General features: G+C 38.1%; 2 protein-coding genes across 3 annotated transcripts in view; one reads left to right on the top strand and one right to left on the bottom strand.

Annotated features, from left to right (window-relative positions):
- The window catches only part of UTP20 (UTP20 small subunit processome component), a 101,888-nt gene extending 96,585 nt beyond the window's left edge, over positions 1-5,303 (top strand). For both annotated transcript variants that reach the window (XM_064590741.1, XM_064590740.1), the window contains exons 59-62: positions 1,807-2,106; positions 2,323-2,449; positions 4,090-4,235; positions 4,965-5,303. In XM_064590741.1, coding sequence (XP_064446811.1) covers positions 1,807-2,106; positions 2,323-2,449; positions 4,090-4,235; positions 4,965-5,120 — 729 coding nt within the window. In that variant the 3' untranslated portion in view covers positions 5,121-5,303. The remainder of the gene's footprint in view (positions 1-1,806; positions 2,107-2,322; positions 2,450-4,089; positions 4,236-4,964) is intronic.
- ARL1 (ADP ribosylation factor like GTPase 1) lies at positions 4,965-20,180 on the bottom strand. Its single transcript, XM_045872758.3, has 6 exons — positions 19,978-20,180; positions 16,713-16,850; positions 14,747-14,828; positions 13,633-13,744; positions 10,727-10,905; positions 4,965-9,989 (listed from the first exon to the last, which is right to left on the bottom strand). The coding sequence occupies exons 1-6, from the start codon at positions 19,979-19,981 to the stop codon at positions 9,959-9,961; spliced, it is 546 nt and encodes a 181-aa protein (XP_045728714.1). The 5' UTR covers positions 19,982-20,180; the 3' UTR covers positions 4,965-9,958.
- Between the last annotated feature and the right edge of the window lie 251 nt (positions 20,181-20,431).

The following is a 20,431-nucleotide window of genomic DNA, read 5'->3' as shown; positions in this document are numbered from 1 at the left end:
ATAGACCTACACGGAAATATATGTTCAGTTCTAATCAGCTCTGGGATCCATCTTGGGGATGGATCCATTAAAAATTCCAATTTAAAATTCCCAATAAAGATGATGCAGTGGGAGGCTATTTATCTTTTCATGTTTAATTTTAAGATCTATTCCACATTGTGACCAAAGCTTTGAAGGGCATTAGTTGGTTGGCTGGATTGATTGTGATTGTTCTGCAATAAACTGTATTACTGAATTCCCTTCCCTTACTCCTGGAAGCTGAAGAGAAAGTTAATAATGGTCATGTTACAGTGTGGTCTGAGAATTGTCCGTCCTTAACAGAAGGCAGATAAATCACTAAAAAGTTTTATGGATTTCCATATTATAAAATGTAACTATAAGTAAAATGTAAATAGGGAAGCATTTATAAATATGCAGCCAATGTAAATTACTTTAGAATAGGGTCTATTGTTTATTTATCATCTCCTTTGGTAAAGCCGTTGGGTTGGTAGATGATGACACAGATGTCTTATCTGGATATGAGCAAGGCACTGGATCATGACTCTTGTCATTATGGACAAGATAGAGCAGCAATGTAGATTAAGTTATGGGACAACTGGAAACTGAATGCTGTATCCAAAGAGTGATCTCAAGTAGCATGCCATAAACCCTGATACTTCCATCCCTTTTTCATGAAAATATAGCATGCTTCATTATATGGCAGGGCCAGAGAAAGAATGGAAAGCTATTTGGTGGATAGCAAAGTGAGACCAGAGAAATCCTGCCAGGGTAGTAGCAGGTAGGGTCTCACATAATATCAATCTGAACAGAGGTTGACAGATACAACCATAGAAACTTGGGACAGGAAGGGATTTACTAGTACTGACCCAGGATGAAAGAAATTATAGAATTTAGTTCACTGTAATCTTAGGGTGAAGTGGCTGCCACAAGGGGAAAAGGCCTCCAAAACTGGGACTATCTTCAGGAAGGCCAACGTTCTAGAAGAAGGAAATTAGAATCTTGGCATGAATTCTTGATGGCCAGGCTAACCTTGGACAGTGTGTACAGTTCTGAGTCCTTCATTTGGGGGAAACTTTTGGCACACAGCACCTCTAATAGAGCATCCAGGAAGGTAAAGAAACCCAAAACCAACTTAGCGTCCTCCTTCACATAATTAGTGTGAAACATCTATGTCTGAGATTTCATGGATGTCAGAGTTAGGGACTCAATATATGGGTCCATTATTGTAAGTCTAAAATTGGTCCCTGGGCTGTTTAACTGGATGAGATGGGATTTAAGGAGAAAGAGCTCAGTGCTTTAGAACTTAGGCTTGAATTCTAAAGACTTAAATCCTGGCTGACCACTTTCTTTGTCTTTGTGTGAGTCAATAATTCTGAGCCTTGCTTTTCTCTCCTGATAATAGTACCTAACAGTGATATTTTAGAGTTGAATTAGAATTACTGGGTATAAAGTCATTGCTCAATAAATGGAAACTTATTTGTATGAAGAGATTTAATGGAGGAGGAATGAAAGCTCTCTTTAAAACGTAAATGGATAGTCTGGAATGAAATCATTTCCTTAGTATTCTTTGTGACCTTGGAGGGTAGAACTAGGCCAAGTAGATGAGTTACATGAAAATGGGTTTGGATACACTATAAAGTAGAACTGAAGATTATCAAAATATGGAACAGTCATCAGTTTAATAGTACAATACCCAGTGATGGGTTTTTTTTTCTCCTAATTGTAGAATACCTATTTTTCACTAAGCTGTATTTATTTCAAACTCAAAGTCCCAATTCCCCCCTTTCTCTCCCCCCCTCCTTTAAGGTTGTTAAGAATTTGTTATTTGTAGCCAAAGTCTTATATTTACTGGAACCTGAATCTGAGGATAAGCAAGGTAAGATAAAAGAAGACATGGAAGAACAAGAAGCTTTAGGAGATGGTGTGGCCAGAGGGGAAGTAAAAGAACACAAGTCCTGTGCAGATGTGAAGATGGACTCTGACAAAGAAGAGAACGAGGAGGCAAAGGAAGAACACAGCAAGCCAGCCACACTGCTGTGGCTGATCCAGAAGTTGTCCCGGATCGCAAAACTGGAGGCTGCCTATTCACCTAGAAACCCCTTAAAGGTGCGATGAATGTATAGAATGAAAGTAGTCACTTAAAAATATACATGAAAAAAGCATTGTAGTGGTATTAGTAATCCTCCCAAGTCTCTAGAACTTTTTAACCCAAAACTGCAGCAGTAATATCTGCCCCAAAAGAGACCTTGTTTTCTAAGTTAACTGTTTGTAGGGCTGCAAGAGAAACACTTCAAACGAACAATGAATGATCTATACTTTCAGAGATCGTGCATCTTTAAGTTTCTCGGAGCTGTAGCATTGGATCTTGGAATAGACAAGGTGAAGCCGTATCTCCCAGTGATCATAGCTCCTTTGTTCCGAGAAATGAACAGCACCTACTCGGACCAGGGTAACTGCACCTGTCTTCTGAATCTTCACTTCTTTCCTGAATGCTTCCTTCTTCCTTTCTGTCCTCCCTCCCTCCCTGCCAGAGTTTAAGAAAACTTGCTAGGGATCAAAACAATTAGTAGCAAACAAATAAGGCATATTTGTTATACTTGACTGCCTTCTATGTGCTTTCTTGTGTCGAAGAATGAATGTTTCTCTCCTAAAAGATGTTTTACTCCTAAGCATAGGTTAAATATGCAAAGAAATCCATAACTTGAGGTGGTTCTAAACCTCATGGTGCTATGGACAATAATGAATAAAATGTCCTGATACTCTCTTATTGTTAATTATAAGGCTAAAGTTTGAAATATTTTTTTTAAAAGATTTTATTTCTTTGAGAGAGAGCACAAGCAGGGAGGAGGGGCAGAGGGAGAAGCAGACTCCCTGCTGAGCAAGGAGCCCAATTTGGGGCTCCATCCCAGGACCCTGAGATCATGACCTGAGTCGAAAGCAGACACTTAATGCAGAAGCTTAACTGACTGAGCCACTCAGGTGCCCCAAAAGTGTGAAATACTTTTAAAATATTTTTACTTTGCCTATTTTTCATTTTTCTTGCCTGGGCATTTGGTACATTGCCCTCACTGATCTTAAGCAGTCTCTTTTGATAATAGGAAAAGAAGGAATTGGGAGTTGGAAAGAGAGGAGGTAAAGTGGATATTAAGTTTTAAAATAAAATAAAACGAAGTGAATGTCAAAGCAGGAACTATTCTTAGTCTTACAACCTTGAGAAAGTTTCCTTCCTCTCAGAGGAAAAGCAATGGTCAAGGCCAGGTCTGCTTTGGTTCTCATCACCCAGCATTTGTTGAGACCCTAATATTTGCCAGGCACTGGGGGTTCAGTGGTAGAAAAGACACTACTATTCCCCATCTTCAAGAAATTTGAAACCCAGTACAGCTCCTGAAATTGAATACAAAAACCTGTGGGTTATTTGCATTTGGGAGACAGAAGGCAGGGAAGGGTGGGGAAGCAAAGACTTTTGTCAGCTTCTCAGTCTTTATCCCCCCTTGAAAAAAGGTTATGGCCAGAGCTAAACATCTATGACCCATGAACTAGAGAGGGCCTAGAGACACACATACCTTTCTCCTGTCTGCACAGAGTTGAGCAGGTTAATAAAGTAACCCCAGATGTTTGTCGGGTTCTCAAATTAGTGTCTTCTGAGTGGGCTTCTGGCGCCTGGGTGGCTCAGTCGGTTGAGCGACTGCCTTCGGCTCAGGTCATGATCCCAGGGTCCTGGGATCGAGTACCGCATCGGGCTCCCTGCTCTGCGGGGAGCCTGCTTCTCCCTCTCCCACTCACCCTGCTTGTGTTCCCTCTCTCGCTGTGTCTCTCTGTCAAATAAATAAAATCTTTAAAAAAAAAAAAAAAAGAAAGTGGGCTTCTTGGTGCATCCCAGAGGAGTGGTGGCTGGGAGTGTCATGCCCAACACTTCCGTTCCCCCATCTCAGAAACATAAAGGCTGGATTTAGATCACTGTTTAATGTTCAAGTAATAAAAGTGATAATGTTGTAGGAGTTTATATTTTGCATGTTGTTGATTTTATAGATGTTCAAATGTGTCCTTTCCTACATGACTATCTCTGATTATTTCTCTGTGTATGACTAGATCCTATGCTGAAGAATCTATCCCAGGAAATCATGGAATTACTCAAAAAGCTGGTTGGACTTGAGAGCTTCTCCTTAGCCTTTGCCTCAGTACAGAAACAGGCTAATGAGAAAAGGGCACTCCGGAAAAAGAGAAAGGCTTTAGAGGTACGTTTGCTGTTTGAAAATATGGTGTGTTCATTAGACTTAAAATTTTTTTTTTTTTTTAAGATTTTTTTATTTATTTGAGACAGAGAGAATGAGAGAGAGAGAGCACGAGAGGGGGGAGGGTCAGAGGCAGAAGCAGGCTCCCTGCTGAGCAGGGAGCCCGATGCGGGACTCGATCCTGGGACTCCAGGATCATGACCTGAGCCGAAGGCAGTCGCTTAACCAACTGAGCCACCCAGGCACCCTAGACTTAATATTTTTTTTTTTAATATTTTATTTTATTTTATTTTTTTATTATTATTATTTTTTAAAGATTTTATTTATTTATTCATGAGAGACAGAGAGAGAGAGAGAGAGAGAGGCAGAGGGAGAAGCAGGCTCCCCGCAGAGCAGGGAGCCCGATGCGGGACTCGATCCCAGGACGCTGGGATCATGACCTGAGCCGAAGGCAGACGCCCAACCATCTGAGCCACCCAGGCGCCCTAGACTTAATATTTTTAATCAGGGGTGTGTACATGCGTGTGTGTCACACTTACTCAGGGAGGAAAGAGGAACTGGCTGTGTTTGAGAAGTGGCGACTTTACAGCTGGGGCTCCAGATTCTCTTTAATGGGAATGTGTTGCATGTGTGATATTTAAAGGTGAACAGAATGGCCCATTTCTGCATTTGATTTTTATTGGTTTAAGATTTACTTTAAAAGTTATATAAAATTTCTATTTTTTTTTCAAGTTCGTAACTAATCCTGATATTGCTGCCAAGAAAAAGCTGAAGAAACACAAAAATAAAAGTGAAGCGAAGAAGAGAAAGATAGAGTTCCTACGTCCAGGCTATAAGACCAAGAGACAAAAGAGCCACAGCCTGAAAGATTTAGCAATGGTGGAGTAATATGCTCCCTCTGCTGATAAAGTATCTCAATTTACCCCAAAGCATGAACTTCTCAGTGTATCTGCTGGTCTGAAATCACAGCAGGTTTTATTATTTAAGTTAAACTGGCAAAGATTGTATGTTACACAGTTTAATATAATCATGCTCATATTTTTTAAATTAAAACATTTTCATAATACTGTATCTTCACAGTCTAAAAAATGTGACACTAGTGATAATTTTTTTTAAGACACATTTTAAAATAGCAAGACAATGTAGAAGTTAGGAATAAAACAAGTGATGTGCAATACTTTTATGGAGAAAATATAAAACTTTATCAAAAGTCATTAAAAGAAATCTCCACAAATGGAGAAATAACCATGTTCATGAACAGCAAGTTTAGTATCATAAGATACTGAAGTTCTTCCCAAATTGGATTCCATTGGTTAAAGGCATATCTGTGTAAAATCCCAAGAATTCTTCGTATTATCCTAACAAGCTGATTCTAAAATTTATATGGAAGATAAGCTGAAAAGGGTGAGTAGTTTTCCCTGTCAGATACCAAAAGTAAGTCACAAGAAGTGCTATCCATAGTGAACATGTAATAAATTCTACATGAAAATTAAAAATTTCTACTTGTGCAGACACAACCGGGATATGGTATGTAGCATATATGGATAATGAATGTAGTAGTACCCAGGTTACATAATGAATAATTATGAATCAACAAAGACAATCCAATAGAAAAAGTGTCAGAAGGGAGAAACAGTCATTGCAGAGAAGAAAAAGAAATGGCCCTTAAACATGAATACTTACCTGATGTGGCTATACTGGTTCCTAAACATTCAAGTACTTACGTACTAGTTGGTAAGCAGTCACTGCCTTGAGACACACAAGTGCCTTGGCTATGTGAGTCCCTAGAATCCCTATCTCCCCACACCAAAAATTACAGGATTAACACCTGGACGAGTAGGGGTCCTCCTACATCAGCTGTGTCTGGTTATTTAAATACTTTGAATCACTCCTATATTCAACCTCAATAATTACAAAAATGCAAATTAACATCAGAATGAAATTCCATTTTGAACCCTTTAGGTTGATATGGTTGACAATGCCAAGTGTTGGTTGGCAAGCGTGGTGAAGCAAAGGGAACTCTTATAAACCACTTTGGAAAACAATGTGGTGTTACCTTGTTCACCTATACGGTATCTTTGTCTCAATCTATACCTGATGTGGAAGCAACATTCTTTAGTGTTCAATATATTTGGGGGGGGGTGGGGAAGAATCCATCCTATGTGCCAGATACTTTGCTAACATTTTATTTAGTCCTCATAGTATTCCCGAGAGCCGCTAAATTGGTTCTTATTTAACTGATAAAGAAACTGAGACTTGGGCACCTGGGTCGCTCAGTCGTTAAGCATCTGCCTTCGGCTCAGGTCATGATCCCAGGGTCCTGGGATTGAGTCCCACATCAGGCTCCCTGCTCGGCAGGAAGCCTGCTTCTCCCTCTCCCACTCTCCTTGTTTGTGTTCCCTCACTATCTGTCTCTCTGTTAAAAAATAAATAAAATCTTAAAAGAAAAAAGAAATAGACTCAGGTTAGGTAATTTACCTAAGGGTAACACAGGTTGCAGGTGGCATAATCAGGATTCACACCCAGGATTGAAAGCCTATGCTTTTCGTAATTTCTAATTATGGAGTCAGAATATAGCATATGGCATAGAAATCAAATGTTCAAACATTCTTGAACTTCAGCATCTGTGTTTTGATGTAGTTTGTCTCAAACAGGAGTTCTCACACTTCCAAGGGGTTTGTAATGTGCCAAAAGCATAAACATGGGGCATCACAGAAGGCTGACTGCAATTAATTCTAAGTGATTTAAAGTGCATGTACAGCTTTTATAAAAATTCTTAAAATAAAAAATCAGAAGTTAACACTAAGGCAAAAATCAGAAAGAACAAATATCTCAGGGATATTGCACACAATTTAGTCAATACTTATTGAGTGCCTACTGTATGGCAAAGTGCACCACACTAGATGCAGGGAGACTAACAATAAGGTATGGTCCCTACCCTCAAGGAGCTTACATTTCTACAACTTAAAGTGCATCTCAAGTATTCTGGTAACAAAATTCCATCACTCTTTTTAAATGTTAACACATGACACAGCACAATTACCAACCAGAGTTATAAAACAGAGTATTAGAGCTAAAAGAAGCCTTTGATATGATCTGTCCCAAGTTTCTTGTTTTATGGAAAACAAACAAACTGAAGGAATGGCCATTTGTGCCTAGAACTCATGTGTTCAGATTTTAAGTTTGGTGCTTTTCCCATTTTCAGGGTTCTGCAAAATAATATTCAGTAGATTTTTATAAGTAACATTCAAACTCCTATAACTTACCTGTATAGTTGTTTCCTACTAGACAAGGACCTCATAATTTATACCATATTAAAATTAGTGTATGCTCTATTTACCCATTCTAGCCTTTGTGATAAAACAGATCACAATCATTCAAGTGCTAGTGTTTGCTACTAAAGGTGTGTTCAGTATTCAAGATGGCAAGAGTTATGTGCTGCCCAGCATCTGCCTGCCAGGGCCTCTCTCCGCCCACACTTCTCACAGTGTTCCTAAAGTGCTGGGGTGGGGGGTGGGGGGCACCTAGCTACTTAGGTACAAACACTGCCACTGACCAGAAGGAAACCCAAGTAGAAGATGAAGCAGTACTATTTTCCTAGCTGGCAAACATATAACCTATCTATTTCAACCATGCATATAACTCTAAGATGCCATAATGTGCCAGGCACCACACAGGATTCCAAGGATATATATGAAAAAGTCTGTCCATCAGGAGCGATTTGGAAAGTATGAAACAATGTTAATTACATTCTCAGTAATATCAGATGCAGCACTGAGAACACTTGGGCCTGGAAGAAGGTCTCCAAAAAAGACTTCAGAGACCAAATTAAGAATGGTAGTGGGGAATGGGTAAAAAGATTAAAGTCCCCCCCATAAAAAGGGGGTGCCTGGGTGGCACAGTTGTTAAGCGTCTGCCTTCAGCTCAGGTCATGGTCCCAGGGTCCTGGGATTGAGCCCCACATCGGGCTCCCTGCTCAGCGGGAAGCCTGCTTCTCCCTCTCCCACTCCCCCTGCTTGTGCTCCCTCTCTCGCTCTCTGTCAAATAAGTAAATAAAATCTTTAAAAAAAAAAAAAAGATTAAAGTCCCACAGGTAAAAAGAGAAAGCCACATTCATTTGACCTAAATGACCAAAAGTATGAAGGAAAGAGGCTATAGACCTCTGGAAAGGCATTGGCAGGAATAGGGAATGGACCACTAGTGTTCACAAGAACACCAATGGGCATCAAGTTTTTTTTGTTTTGTTTTGTTTAAAGATTTTTATTTATTTATTTGACAGAGAGAGACACAGCGAGAGAGGGAACACAAGCAGGGGGAGCGGGAGAGAGAGAAGCAGGCTTCCTGCGGAGCAGGGAACCTGATGCAGGGCTTGATCCCAGGTCGCTGGGGTCACGACCTGAGACGAAAGGCAGATGCTCAACGACTGAGCCACCCAGGTGCCCCGGGCATCAAGTTTTTTAAATGCTGGCTGTCCAACTTAAAGATTCCCCCAAGTTTAAGTAAATACAAGGGACCATATTCTGTCACCATTATAGACAATCCTGTGGTAGACTGGGTGGGTAGTCTGAAAAGTTCCTCTGAACATAATTGTTTTTGATACCCCAGCAGTAAGTCTACTTTTTAAAACCAAGAATGCTCCATTTCTCCCTGTACAACCAGTAATTGTTTTGACTTTTCACCAAATTTACATGTCCAATTACAGAGAAAAGAAATGAAAGACAGTAAAGACATCTCTTACAATGCTTCTTAATACAGATTTTTTAAAATTTCCTTTAATACATTGTGGATTCCATCAAATATAACCATTTAGGATTGTTTTTACTACCTCTACTAGTATAGACAAATGTATAGAAATTATTTTGAATGTACCGTGTCTACTTCAATTAGCATAATTTTATTTAAGCAATTAAGGTTGTCTGTGTTACCAGTGTTGACATTTTCAGGAATTTATGGTATACTTTATGGGATGAGCTTGACAATGAAATCTCACTTTCAGCCCTGTTCTGACCTCACTAGCAGGTGGCCCTCAGCAAGCCAACTTATCAGAACCTTGGGTCCATGTCCATAAAATAAAGACATTACAACCTGTCCTACCTACATCACAGGGTTCCTGTATATATGAAAAATTTTTTGGCTACTATAAAGTACTATAAAATGACAATTACAGACGTCAGTGAGGTTAACCACCAAAATAATTTTTCAGCTTCATGCCTATACCCAGAAGCTTTTAAACAAAACAGCTTAAATAAAGTGGTCATTAAACAAATGAAGACTGTATTACCCACACTGTGTTCCTACTCTACTAAGTCTAATCTTTGGAAGAACTTAATTCATTTTAGGGGAAAAAAATCTGAGTTAAGATATTTATTAGTGTATACAAACAAGCGGCAACCACTAATTCAAAAATAGGAGGGTTTTTCCTCAGTAAGAGTACATTCTTTAATAGGACTCTATTTGAATAAGAATTCCTTACAAATAGAATATATACTTAAGAAAGCAAGGAAAGATTTTACATTACACAGAACAGACATTCAGTTGGTTCAATCATGGGTGAACTACCCTTCCAACCAAATACTTATTTTTTATATTTATTACAAATATTGCAGTCAGTTCAGTATATGCCAATAATCACACAGTTTTAACATTTAGTAGCATGAAGCACACTTAACTGTTTCCAAAGGGATATGTGATGGAGTCTTCATTGCACAGGGGTAGAAGTGATTGAATTACTGTCTGCTCTTTAACGTTTCAACTAACCTGTGAAGAGAAAATGACAGTTTCATAACATTAACTTCAAACTTTCAGGTATACAGCATGATCATTTATGATAAGTTTTATACGGAAAGTGGATTCCAAAGCACTTTAAATGACGAAGGCTAAGACAGTTACACTGCAGAATGATGTTATGAACCCAATTTCCATGAAAGCCTTTTAGCTTTCACTTTTGTCTATGCTCTGAATGATCAAAAAGACCAAATATCTTCTTTCCGGGCTGTAACTACTGCAGCATGGCTAGATGTGGATAACTCAGAGGTGAAAACTAGTCTCAGTCCTCATGGAGCTTAAAATCTAATGAGTAGATGCACTAATCAATTACAGGATAGTGTAACTACTATATCACTGGTCTGTGACAAGGACATCCAACTATGTGTGTGGTAAGGCAGTGGGCATGGAGACATGCAAGGGAAGGTTCTTGAGAAGAAGAGTGTCTTAACCTAAGTCCTGAAGGATAAGGAATGGAGGATGTGGTGAGGAAGGGAGAAGTTAAAAAAAAGGCAGAAGACTGGGTTATCTAACTATAATCAGGTAGGTGTGATTGAAATAATAACTGATGTATATGGAAGACCAGTGGAAGAAAAGGCTGGAAGAACTTAATATGATAAGCTGCTAAGTAATCTGAATTTCATCCTTAAGACTAAGAGGAAATCACACATGTGTGCAAACAGCTGCACACACGAACAAATGCACAAATGACTTCTGGAAATATACTTAACCATTCCATTGCCTCATCAAGGCCAGTGCCTTTGGTTGCTGAAGTTTTGAATATTTGCCATTTTCGGTCCTTCAACACAGGTAACCCAAGTGAATTTGCCATCTCTGAGGGAGTCATGGCCTGTTCCATGTCCTGCTTATTTGCAAACACCACTAAAATGGCTTTTCTCAGTTCTTCTTCCTAAATAAAATAGAAGGTATTTAATTTTCTCTCATGAATTTGCTTCCTTGAGTTTAGAAAGAAATGCCAACAAATACATTATTTTAAGAGTATATTCCCTAATTATGAATCTATAATGTTCATTATAAATCATTTGAAATTATAGAAAAGTATGTAGAAAAGAAGCTTCGTCCATAATCCTACCTCCCAAACATGATCACTCTTAACATTCTGGGTATTTTCTACTGCTTTGTAATTCAGATACGTATAGTTTATTAATAAATACATTTATACATTTGAGATCACATTTACATACAGTTCTATACCCTGCTCTAAAAAATAAACATTAAATCATGGATATTTTCCCAATCAAAATTTTCAAAAAAAATTTAATGGTTAAATATATCTATACTATGAATGCATACACTATAAACTATATAACTACTGTTCTCCAGTATTAGACTCTTACTAGATTCTTTTTACTTGACTATTACAGAAACTCAAGGGACACAGTCATTACACAGAAATCTTTGTGTGAATCTCTATTTCCTTAATAAATTCTCCAAAAGTAGAATCAAAGTATGAACTTTTTTTGGGTTATTGTTATATATATATTAATAAACCGCTTTCCAGAAAGGTTATAACACTTTAGACCCCATCAACAGTGTATGACAGTACTGTTCTTCAATGCAGCCTTGGAAGAATTAGAAATTACTTATTTTTCCAAACACAGCATCTCATTACTTATTTATTATCAGAGTATTAGAAATGCAAATGCTATCAGCAATACAGTTTTCTCGTGTGCACTGTAAGTTCATGCCTTTTGCTCAGTTTTCTATTTATTTGCAAAGGGTCTTGATATGATTAAGAACACTAATCTTTAGTCACTGGTTGTAAAACTATGTCCTGGTTCCCTGTTTTATGCTAATTTGTATTTGCAGGGTTGTTTGTATTAATATAATTAAATCTATCTTTTCTTTTGTAATTCCTTCCAATCCTTTGATTTAGAAAGACCTTCCCTATCCAGAAATGTTAACCATAGTCACTTACATATTCTTGGATTTGTATTTTTTACATTTTCTATTTTTTACATTTCTATTTTTTACATTTAATTCTTTACTCCAGGAAGAATTTATTTTTGTGTACAAAAATGGGATCACTTACAGTGGTTTTGTCTGTAAGTTTGAATGTAATAGATAACAGACCTGATCATATGCTACATGTACTTTACATCATATATTTATTGACTGGATCAATTAAAAATTACTTCCTAAAGAATGAATACAATTTTTAGTTCTCATACAATTATACAAGTCAAATCCTAATATCAAAAATAACAATCCAGCACAACTCAAGAACTGTAAACTGAAGCTAATAACGCATTTCTTTTACGCAGTACTTTTTATGATAAAAATCCATACCATTTGAATTACATCTAACTAAAGGTTTTATTTTAAAAAACCCATTACACTGATGGGTTAAACAGTACCTTAAAATTCCTTATACTTAAATTTGGTCTAAGAAGCTCTTATGATAAATATGATGCTATATGCTGTGAAAAAAATTAAGCAAAAGTTTAAAACTATTAGGTCTGCAATTTGTAACTCAGAAGCCATTAAGTCAGTAGTCAAGAAATCAGAAGTTCAAAGTATTCCAAAAATGTTTCTACCTAGGTAATCAAATGGCCTAGAAAACTTGTATTTAAGCATTCAGTGATTGGCTAATTCAGAATCATAGTTCTCATAGGAAAAGGGAACGTACTCATCTAATTTTCTCAAGCAAAGGTAATTTCATTATTAAATTAACCATAAGTACATTCGAAAAGCTTATTTAACAACTGGAGATTTTTTAAACTTTTGATTAATGCATCCTCTGAATTTAGTTAGCCAATAAATTATCTTCAGTGACTACAATGTTTTAAGTTGTTGTACACTGTTCCACACATCAGGAATATTAGGGTAAACTCACATTTTAGGGTGGGAGACATATATAAGCAAACAAATATATTTTAAAATAACAAAGAAACAGTAAGTGGTACAAAAAATAAGGTAGAATAAGGTGTTAGAAAATAACTGAGGCTGCTCTCTGAGGCAGAAACAGGAGATAAAACATGCCAAGAAGGTAGCCATGCAAAGATCTGGAGGAAGAGCATTACAAGCAGAAAGATGAGGAGGTGCAAAAAGCCCTAAGCCAAGTGATCAGTGTACAAGCTTAGTGTATCCAAAGAACAGAAAGGTCAGTATGGCTAAAGGACTAAACACAGGGAAGAATAAAGAATGAAAAAGCTGGAAGAGATAAATAAACAAGGGCCAGAGGTGTGCCAGAAACCCAGAAATTCTAAAACAAACAAATAGGCTTTCTTATTATTTATACCCTTATCTGCTTCCATAAACTAACTTATACAACTAGAAACAGATTTTATAAAAAAGCACTTCACAGGAGTAACTTAAAATAGTTTTCAGTTTAGAAATAGTTCAGCTCTGAGCTTCCTAGAAATCAAGAAATCTAGTTTAAAGGAAGTTACATGGCTGGATTTGATTTTTTTTTTTTTTTTGGTCTTTTTGTCTCCTTCTTCTTCCCAACAGAATTTCTGGAAGAGGAAATAATTTGTATAAAAGAAAATTATACTAACGACAAGGGGGGGGGAAAAATCCCTGCTTTCCTTTTAATTATTCCTACATGTGGTAACAATGAAAACTAGCAAGCAAACGTAAAAGATTTCCCCACATTCGAATAAAGTTTTCTTACCTCCAACATGGCAACTAACTCTGATTTGGAAATGCCGATTCGGTCTCGGTCACAACTGTCTACTACATAAATGACTGCATCTGTGTTTGAATAGTAACATCTCCAGTATGGCCTAAAGAAAATTCAGAAAGGGAGAATATATTATTATTTGAAAGAAAAACAACCTGCTATGTTAATTTATATGCTAGGACTTGGCAATGATGGGGAGTGGGGGGTTTACATGCCAATCTTGCCACCCCCCCATGTTAGAATCAATGCCATGATTCACTGTTTCTGATGGTATGTATGTATCATATCCTTCAGATGTGATGGGGGTGGAATGATAAATATTAAATCACAGGATCAAGAAGTTTCAAAATGAGTTCAGACTTTAGGCTAAGAAAGTACTTTATAATCAATCTAAAAAATCACTAACTGTACTGAGATAAAGTTATACACGGACCTTACTATTAACATCTAATAAATCTCTAACTCTAAATCTCCTTAAGGAATGGGTTCTTAAAAAACTTTTAATATGATTTTATATAGCAGACATTAAATTGACTACTGAAGACTTCATGAAGTAGAAATGGCTGAAATTAAAGAGGGACTCAAAAGCAGTTCAAAAAATAAAACAAGTTAAAAGGCAGCAGGATGTTTGGAAGAATGTACTACTTATGTTTTAAGTAGGTACCATAGTGAGCAACACTGACAGTCACCAAACATCCACAGTTGCCATGCCAAGCACAGAATGCTGGGCAGGAGACCTAAGTTCTAGAGGGCATCTATGTTCACATTAGCCCTAAATGGTGGATTGAAAGTTATTTTTATAAATCCAAAACAGTCTGTTTCACAAAGTGGCAAGAACTAAATGGAAGACCCTTTTCAGTTAAAAACTACTGAAGTAGATCTTGAGATTTTCATGAAAAAATTTGTCATTAAGGTGATATCTGAAGAACTGGCTTCCTTAAATTTTATTTTAGTTCAACTGAGCAAATAAGCAGTTTTACCTCATTTTAAATTAAGTGGCTTCCATTTAAATTACAAAAGAAAACATACTTGGTTTATTGCTCTTAACCTTAAAAGGGCCAATAAATGTTCAATACTACAAAGTAATCTGGTCTCTGTACCATACCTGATACTTGTCTGTCCTCCTAAATCCCAGACTTGGAATTTAAGGTTCTTGTATGTTACCGTCTCAACATTAAATCCAATAGCTAGAAGAGAAATCAGAATCAGTAGTATACGTAGACTAATGCGTTCTACCTTCAAAGTATGCAATCCAATTTTAGCAATTAATGAAATTACTACTGAATTACATTATTGGTTAAAATATTATTCCATTTAAACACACACCATCCATTAGCAAGTTCAGCACCACTTTCAGGTTATATAAGAATCCCCAATTACCTCTGCAAATACAGAATTTTTAGCTCAACAGAAATCCTACTATGTTAAACTCCCTGTATAATACAATCCTGGCATACAAGTGTTTAGAAGGTTATGTTTAGAAAGAACAGCCGTAGATATATTACCAAAAATGGAATTTTGATAGGCAGCAAGTAAACAGGGAACAAAACCAAGATAGCCCAAATTCTAAACTTTAGTGGGTAAGGATTCAGTAACAGCTATATACCACTTTATGGAAACTGGGTTCTCTAAGTGTGGCAACCTCACAGACCCTCTGCAGACTTCCTCAAGAGCTTATTTGTAATAAGGTCATGGCTGGATGATCAAAGGGGAGATGTCCCATCTCTTTTCCCTGACATCCTTTTTAGGTGGAGCTCTAGCATCACACAGCTGAGGCAGGATACTATTTTCATTGAAAAGAATCTAAGGAAGGATACAGAGGATGCTGAAAAAACTGATTACTAAGATTTTAGAAGCTTAAAAAAAAGTAAAAAAATGACATAGCTATAACTGGACAATTAATTTTTGTTTTAAATTTAAGTCTATATTGGTAAATGATGCTAATGAATGTATGGTAAGCATTCCCTATCACAACTAAAAAATAGCTATAATAAACCTGAGTGAAAAACTAAAAAGCAAGTTCATGATGTCTCCCTTAGAATTAAGTAGGAGTGTAATCACCATCTTACCTCGATTACAAACACTGTTTATATGCACAGGACAAGAGTATGCTGTAAAGTGTATTCACTGAAATGCAATCCACTGGGCTATGTGCACTGCAGGGGCCAAGACTTAACCATAATAGAGATGGGTGATTTTGAGAAGCAAAAACCAAGGGAACTGAAATTTTTTGAAGGTGGCACAAAGAAATAACAGAAGCCACAGGGTTTAAAAAGTTCTTCTTTCATAAAACCTAGACTTTTTTTTTTTAATCTGGAAATTTAAATACTACTAAATATAGAAATACCTTGCATGACAGTGATTTTAGAGGCATAATTTAATACTCTTGAGCAAACGCTACAAACTCTTAAACTTAGTTTAAATATATTAATCTTCTCTAAGTAAATTCACGTCAACAAATTTAAAAAGTATAAATAACAGTATTCTCATGTAGTCAAACAGGACTGTTTAAGAATATCCTTCTAAAATATCAACAACTTATTTAAAGTTGAGGTATTTCTTCTCTGGATACTTTTAGGTACCAGATTAATTCAAGAGTCAGTCTCTTCCCCTCAGTTCTTTACAAGCAATCAATAGAATTACTTAAGAGAAACAAATCTTAATTAAAATAGTAACAAATACAGGGGAAAAAAGCACATCAGATGCAATAATACCACTTAACACCTATATAATTCTTTAAAAAGGTTTACAAAGTATTTTATGTACTTCATGTATTTCCCCCTTAAAGACAGTGGGTATTATCTTCATTTTATCAATAAAGATACTGGCTCTCAATGAGATTAAGCGGCTTAACTCTAGCCAACTTTAAAAATAGCAAAACCCAGCTATGCACAGGGGTTTACAAACTGCCTCTAAATTTATAAAAAATGTTATCAATATTATGTCCACACTAGAAGTTTACAAACCTTATTATATTAAAATTACATTATATGAATTACTTAATCAGAAATAAAGTTACATTAGATGGAAAACAAAACCCCCTACAATTAGTTTACCATACCAACACTTACTAGGAATAGTAGTAACGACTTCTCCAACCTGTAATCTGTATAAAATTGTAGTTTTTCCTGCTCCATCTAATCCCAAAATTAAAATCCTCATTTCCCGGGTTCCAAACAGACTGGAAAAAATACTTGAGAAAAAGCCACCTGAAAAAATAATAAAAGAAAAAAATTCATTCAATATCATTTTGTGAACTAAGTCCACAAAACATTTAATCTTGCCTTTTGAAAGCTATACCAAATTAAATATTACTGTAATATTCTCCTCAGTTCTTAGGTGCGTAACTTTGCTCCCAATGATATATATTAACCAACATCAAACAAGTAATTACTGAGTGTCACCAAGTCCTAGATACTGTGTCAGGAAGGCACAAGAAGATATATTCCAGAATAAGAGAAACAAGAACCACTGTCCTCATGGAGCTCACTTTTTTTTTAATAAAATTTTTTTTTTAAGATTTTATTTCTTTGAGAGAAAAAGAGAGAGCGAGAGCACAAGCAGGGGGAGCAGCAGAGGGAGAGGGAAAGGAGCCTGATGCAGAGCGATGCAGGGCTCGATCCCAGGAACCTTAGATCATAACCTGAGCCAAAGGCAGCTGCTTAACCTCCTGAGCCACTCAGGCACGCCCTGGAGCTCACTTTCTAATCATGAGAATATAGATACCTTAGTATGATCTCACAACCCCTAAACACCAAGGGACAAATCAGAATGACAGTGGGACAATGAGGTTCTCACATGTGAAAAGCAATTATTATCACTGACAAGAGCACCATCATAACTACCTTCAATCACTGAGATTTCTCTGTAAGCAATATAACTTGCAAAATAAATTGAGACACAGAAGCCCAAAATAACAAAACCTATTTTTGAGAGAAAACTCATTTAAAAAAATAATAAAGCTACATTCACTGTACCATGAAATATTTCCAGAAAGTTTCTTGTACATAAGGTAATGTGTAATATAAAAGCACTTGTGAACAGAGTGGTGATTATCAGAATCACCACTGGTGACTGAATGATAGAATGGTGGTTATCAGATGCTTGGGGAGTGGAGGAAATGGGAGAGATGTCAGTCAAGGGTACTAACTTTCCTTATAAAATGAGTAAGTTCTGGAGACCCAGTGAACAGCATGGTAACTACAGCAAACCAATGTATTGTACACTTGAAATTTGCTAAGAGAGTAGATCTGAAAGTGTTCTTACCAAACACACAAAAAAGCTAATGTAAAGTGACAGAGGTATTATGGGGTCTTTGGTTTTGGGTGACAGGGGTATTAATTAGCTTGATTGTGGTAATCATTTCACAATGTATATCAAAACATCACATTGTACCCCTTAAATATATGCAGTTTTGTCATTCATACCTCAAGAAACCTGGAAAAAAATTAAAATTAAAAAATTATCCTTTGTCTCAGCAGGGCCTCCTGGTAACAGATTAAGGCGTTGATTCATTTGGATTGCATTTAAATAAGAAATCCCTAAGAGTAGGGGAGGTGGTGATTTAGTCTTTATTACTCTTTTTACAACAAAAGAAAGGGTTTTGTTTTTGTTTTTGTTTTAAGAGAGAGAGAGCGTGGCAAAAGCATGGTGGGAGACAGAGGGAGAGGGAGAGAGAATTCCAAGCAGGCTCCACACCCAGCACAGAGCCAACACAGGGCTGGATCTCTCCACCCTGAGATCATGACCTGAGCCGAAATCAAGAGCGGGAGGCTCAACCAACTGAGCTCACCCAGGCACCACAGAAGCTTTTTTAAAATACATTTTTTCTTTAATGATTACCAGAAAAAAACACTTTTTTTCTGTCCCACCAAAAGCCATTAGAGAAGGTTAAAAGAAAGTTACATTAACAATAAAAAAAAAAAACAGTTGACAACTGAAGTGATGTCACATGCAATACATGGTTATCTGACAAAGAAATGGCACAATTAAGAGCCACAAATTTGGAAAAACGAAGACACCATGGGCCAGAGAACCTTGGGAAAGTGTAACAGAAGGTGTGTAACTTGACAAAATCCTTTCTACCTTTTACACCTTAAAAACAACAAAAAAAACCGGGGCACCTGGCTGGCTCAGTCTGTAGAGGATGCTACTCTTAATCTCGCAGCTGTAAATCTGAGCCCCACCTTGAGTGTAGAGATTACTTAAAAATAAAATCTTTAGGTGCGCCTGGGTGGCTCAGATGGTTAAGCGTCTGCCTTCAGCTCAGGTCATGATCCCAGGGTCCTGGGATCCAGCCCCACATCGGGCTCCTGGCTCAGCTGGGAGTCTGCTTCTCCCTCTCTCTCTGCCTCTCCCACTGCTCATGCTCTCTCTCTCTCTCTCTCTCTCTGTATCTCTGTGTCTCAGGTGAATAAATAAAATCTTTGAAAAAAATAAAAAATAAAAATAAATAAAATCTTTAAGAAAAAAAAAAAAACCTAAAGGGAGGTATGGAAAAAGACAGGAAAGCATTTATGATCCAGGGCAAGAAGTAAATCCCCCGGAAAATGGTAGAGGAATTAAAATAATCCAAAGAATTTGCATTATTTGGACAGTTGTAAACCAGTTTAAAAATCTGCACCTTCATTTGGATTCCAGCGGGGAGGGAAGCTAGCTTGTGCTTGTGATGACAACGTAGTGCCCTCAATTAGCACTCCAAATATCGATATTAAAATTTCACTCACTGACCAGTAATGACCAGTACCCTCCCCATTTCCTTCTCCACCTTACTCTATCATCTGCATGAAAAGCTACAGATAAGCAGGCAAATGCCAAGTTGGCTATAAAACACTGTGAGCAACAATTCCTTTTTGGATTTTTTAAATTGACGCAATCCCAGGGGCCAGGAGGAGAGAATCAAGCTTCCACCGTGGGGTCAGATCTCATCTTTCACGCAAGAAACCTCAGCGCACCTGCGACTGACAAATTGCCAAGCTTCTCAAGGCCAACTCTGCCCCCCAAGTCGAGCTGGGTCTGAGGAGGTGAGGGAAAAGTTCATGGTCAGGGGAAAGGGCTCAGGGCCGGGTTCCCAGGCCGCAGCGCTCTCCGGGCCCGCGCTACCCCCACCCCCTGACCCTTCTGGGGTGAAAGGAACAAGAGTGAGGGCAGGAGCAAAAGCTCGAGGCAGGGTCCACCCCCACAGGTGAACAGCCAAGGTAAGTTAAGTCCTCAGCGACCCGCGCCTGAAAAGCTGGCTACTCTGGGCTTCCCAGGCGGGGCCCTCTCCTCCTCCTGACCCAAGCCGTCGGCCGCAGCCCCTCCAGCGCGCCCGGGAGCCCTTCTCGGATCCCTCACCCATGATGAGCCGCCTGTCCGCCCTTATCGGTGGTGAGAGACAGGCCCCCGGCCTTGGCAGCGACTCCTATTCGAGCCTCGGCGCCGCCACCTCTGCTCGCCTTGGCCTATGGCTCCGGCTCCCAGGCGGATCCCTTGGAAGTCCGGTCAGCCACCAACTTCCACGTCGAACTCCCGGCGTGGGCGGGAGCGACGGACCGCGGCGACTATGCGCCAGGAACGGCGACCTGAGCGTCCGCGTCGTCACTTTCGACGAAACTTCCCGGCCCGCTGGGTGGAAGCCAGAGGATAAAAATATTCAAGGACCCCAAATCTCTCTTGCTTCTGTTTTCTTGTACCGAAAGGGTTTCCAAAATAGAGAAATTCGAATTTTCATTTTAAATTCTGACACGCAACAGTGGCGAATCTGCCAACCAAGAATTCGAGTCGGGCCTCGATGCTGTAGCCCAGCTGG

The sequence above is a fragment of the Mirounga angustirostris genome, unplaced genomic scaffold (genome assembly GCF_029215605.1).
Source record: "Mirounga angustirostris isolate CCGP_5_RB_7025 unplaced genomic scaffold, mMirAng1.0.hap1 SCAF_5, whole genome shotgun sequence".
NCBI lineage: Eukaryota > Metazoa > Chordata > Mammalia > Carnivora > Phocidae > Mirounga > Mirounga angustirostris.
The sequence above is the reverse complement of the archived record's forward strand: the minus strand, read 5'-3'. Positions and strand labels throughout refer to the sequence as shown.

What these genes read in the sequence shown, in the direction of transcription:
- ARL1 (XM_045872758.3), bottom strand. An exon ending in GGAGGACAGACAAGTATCAG is followed by an intron (nt 13,745 to 14,746) that starts GTATGGTACAGA and finishes AATTTTCTTTAG; the next exon opens with GCCATACTGGAGATGTTACT. An exon ending in CTTGATGAGGCAATGGAATG is followed by an intron (nt 9,990 to 10,726) that starts GTTAAGTATATT and finishes TTCTCTTCACAG; the next exon opens with GTTAGTTGAAACGTTAAAGA.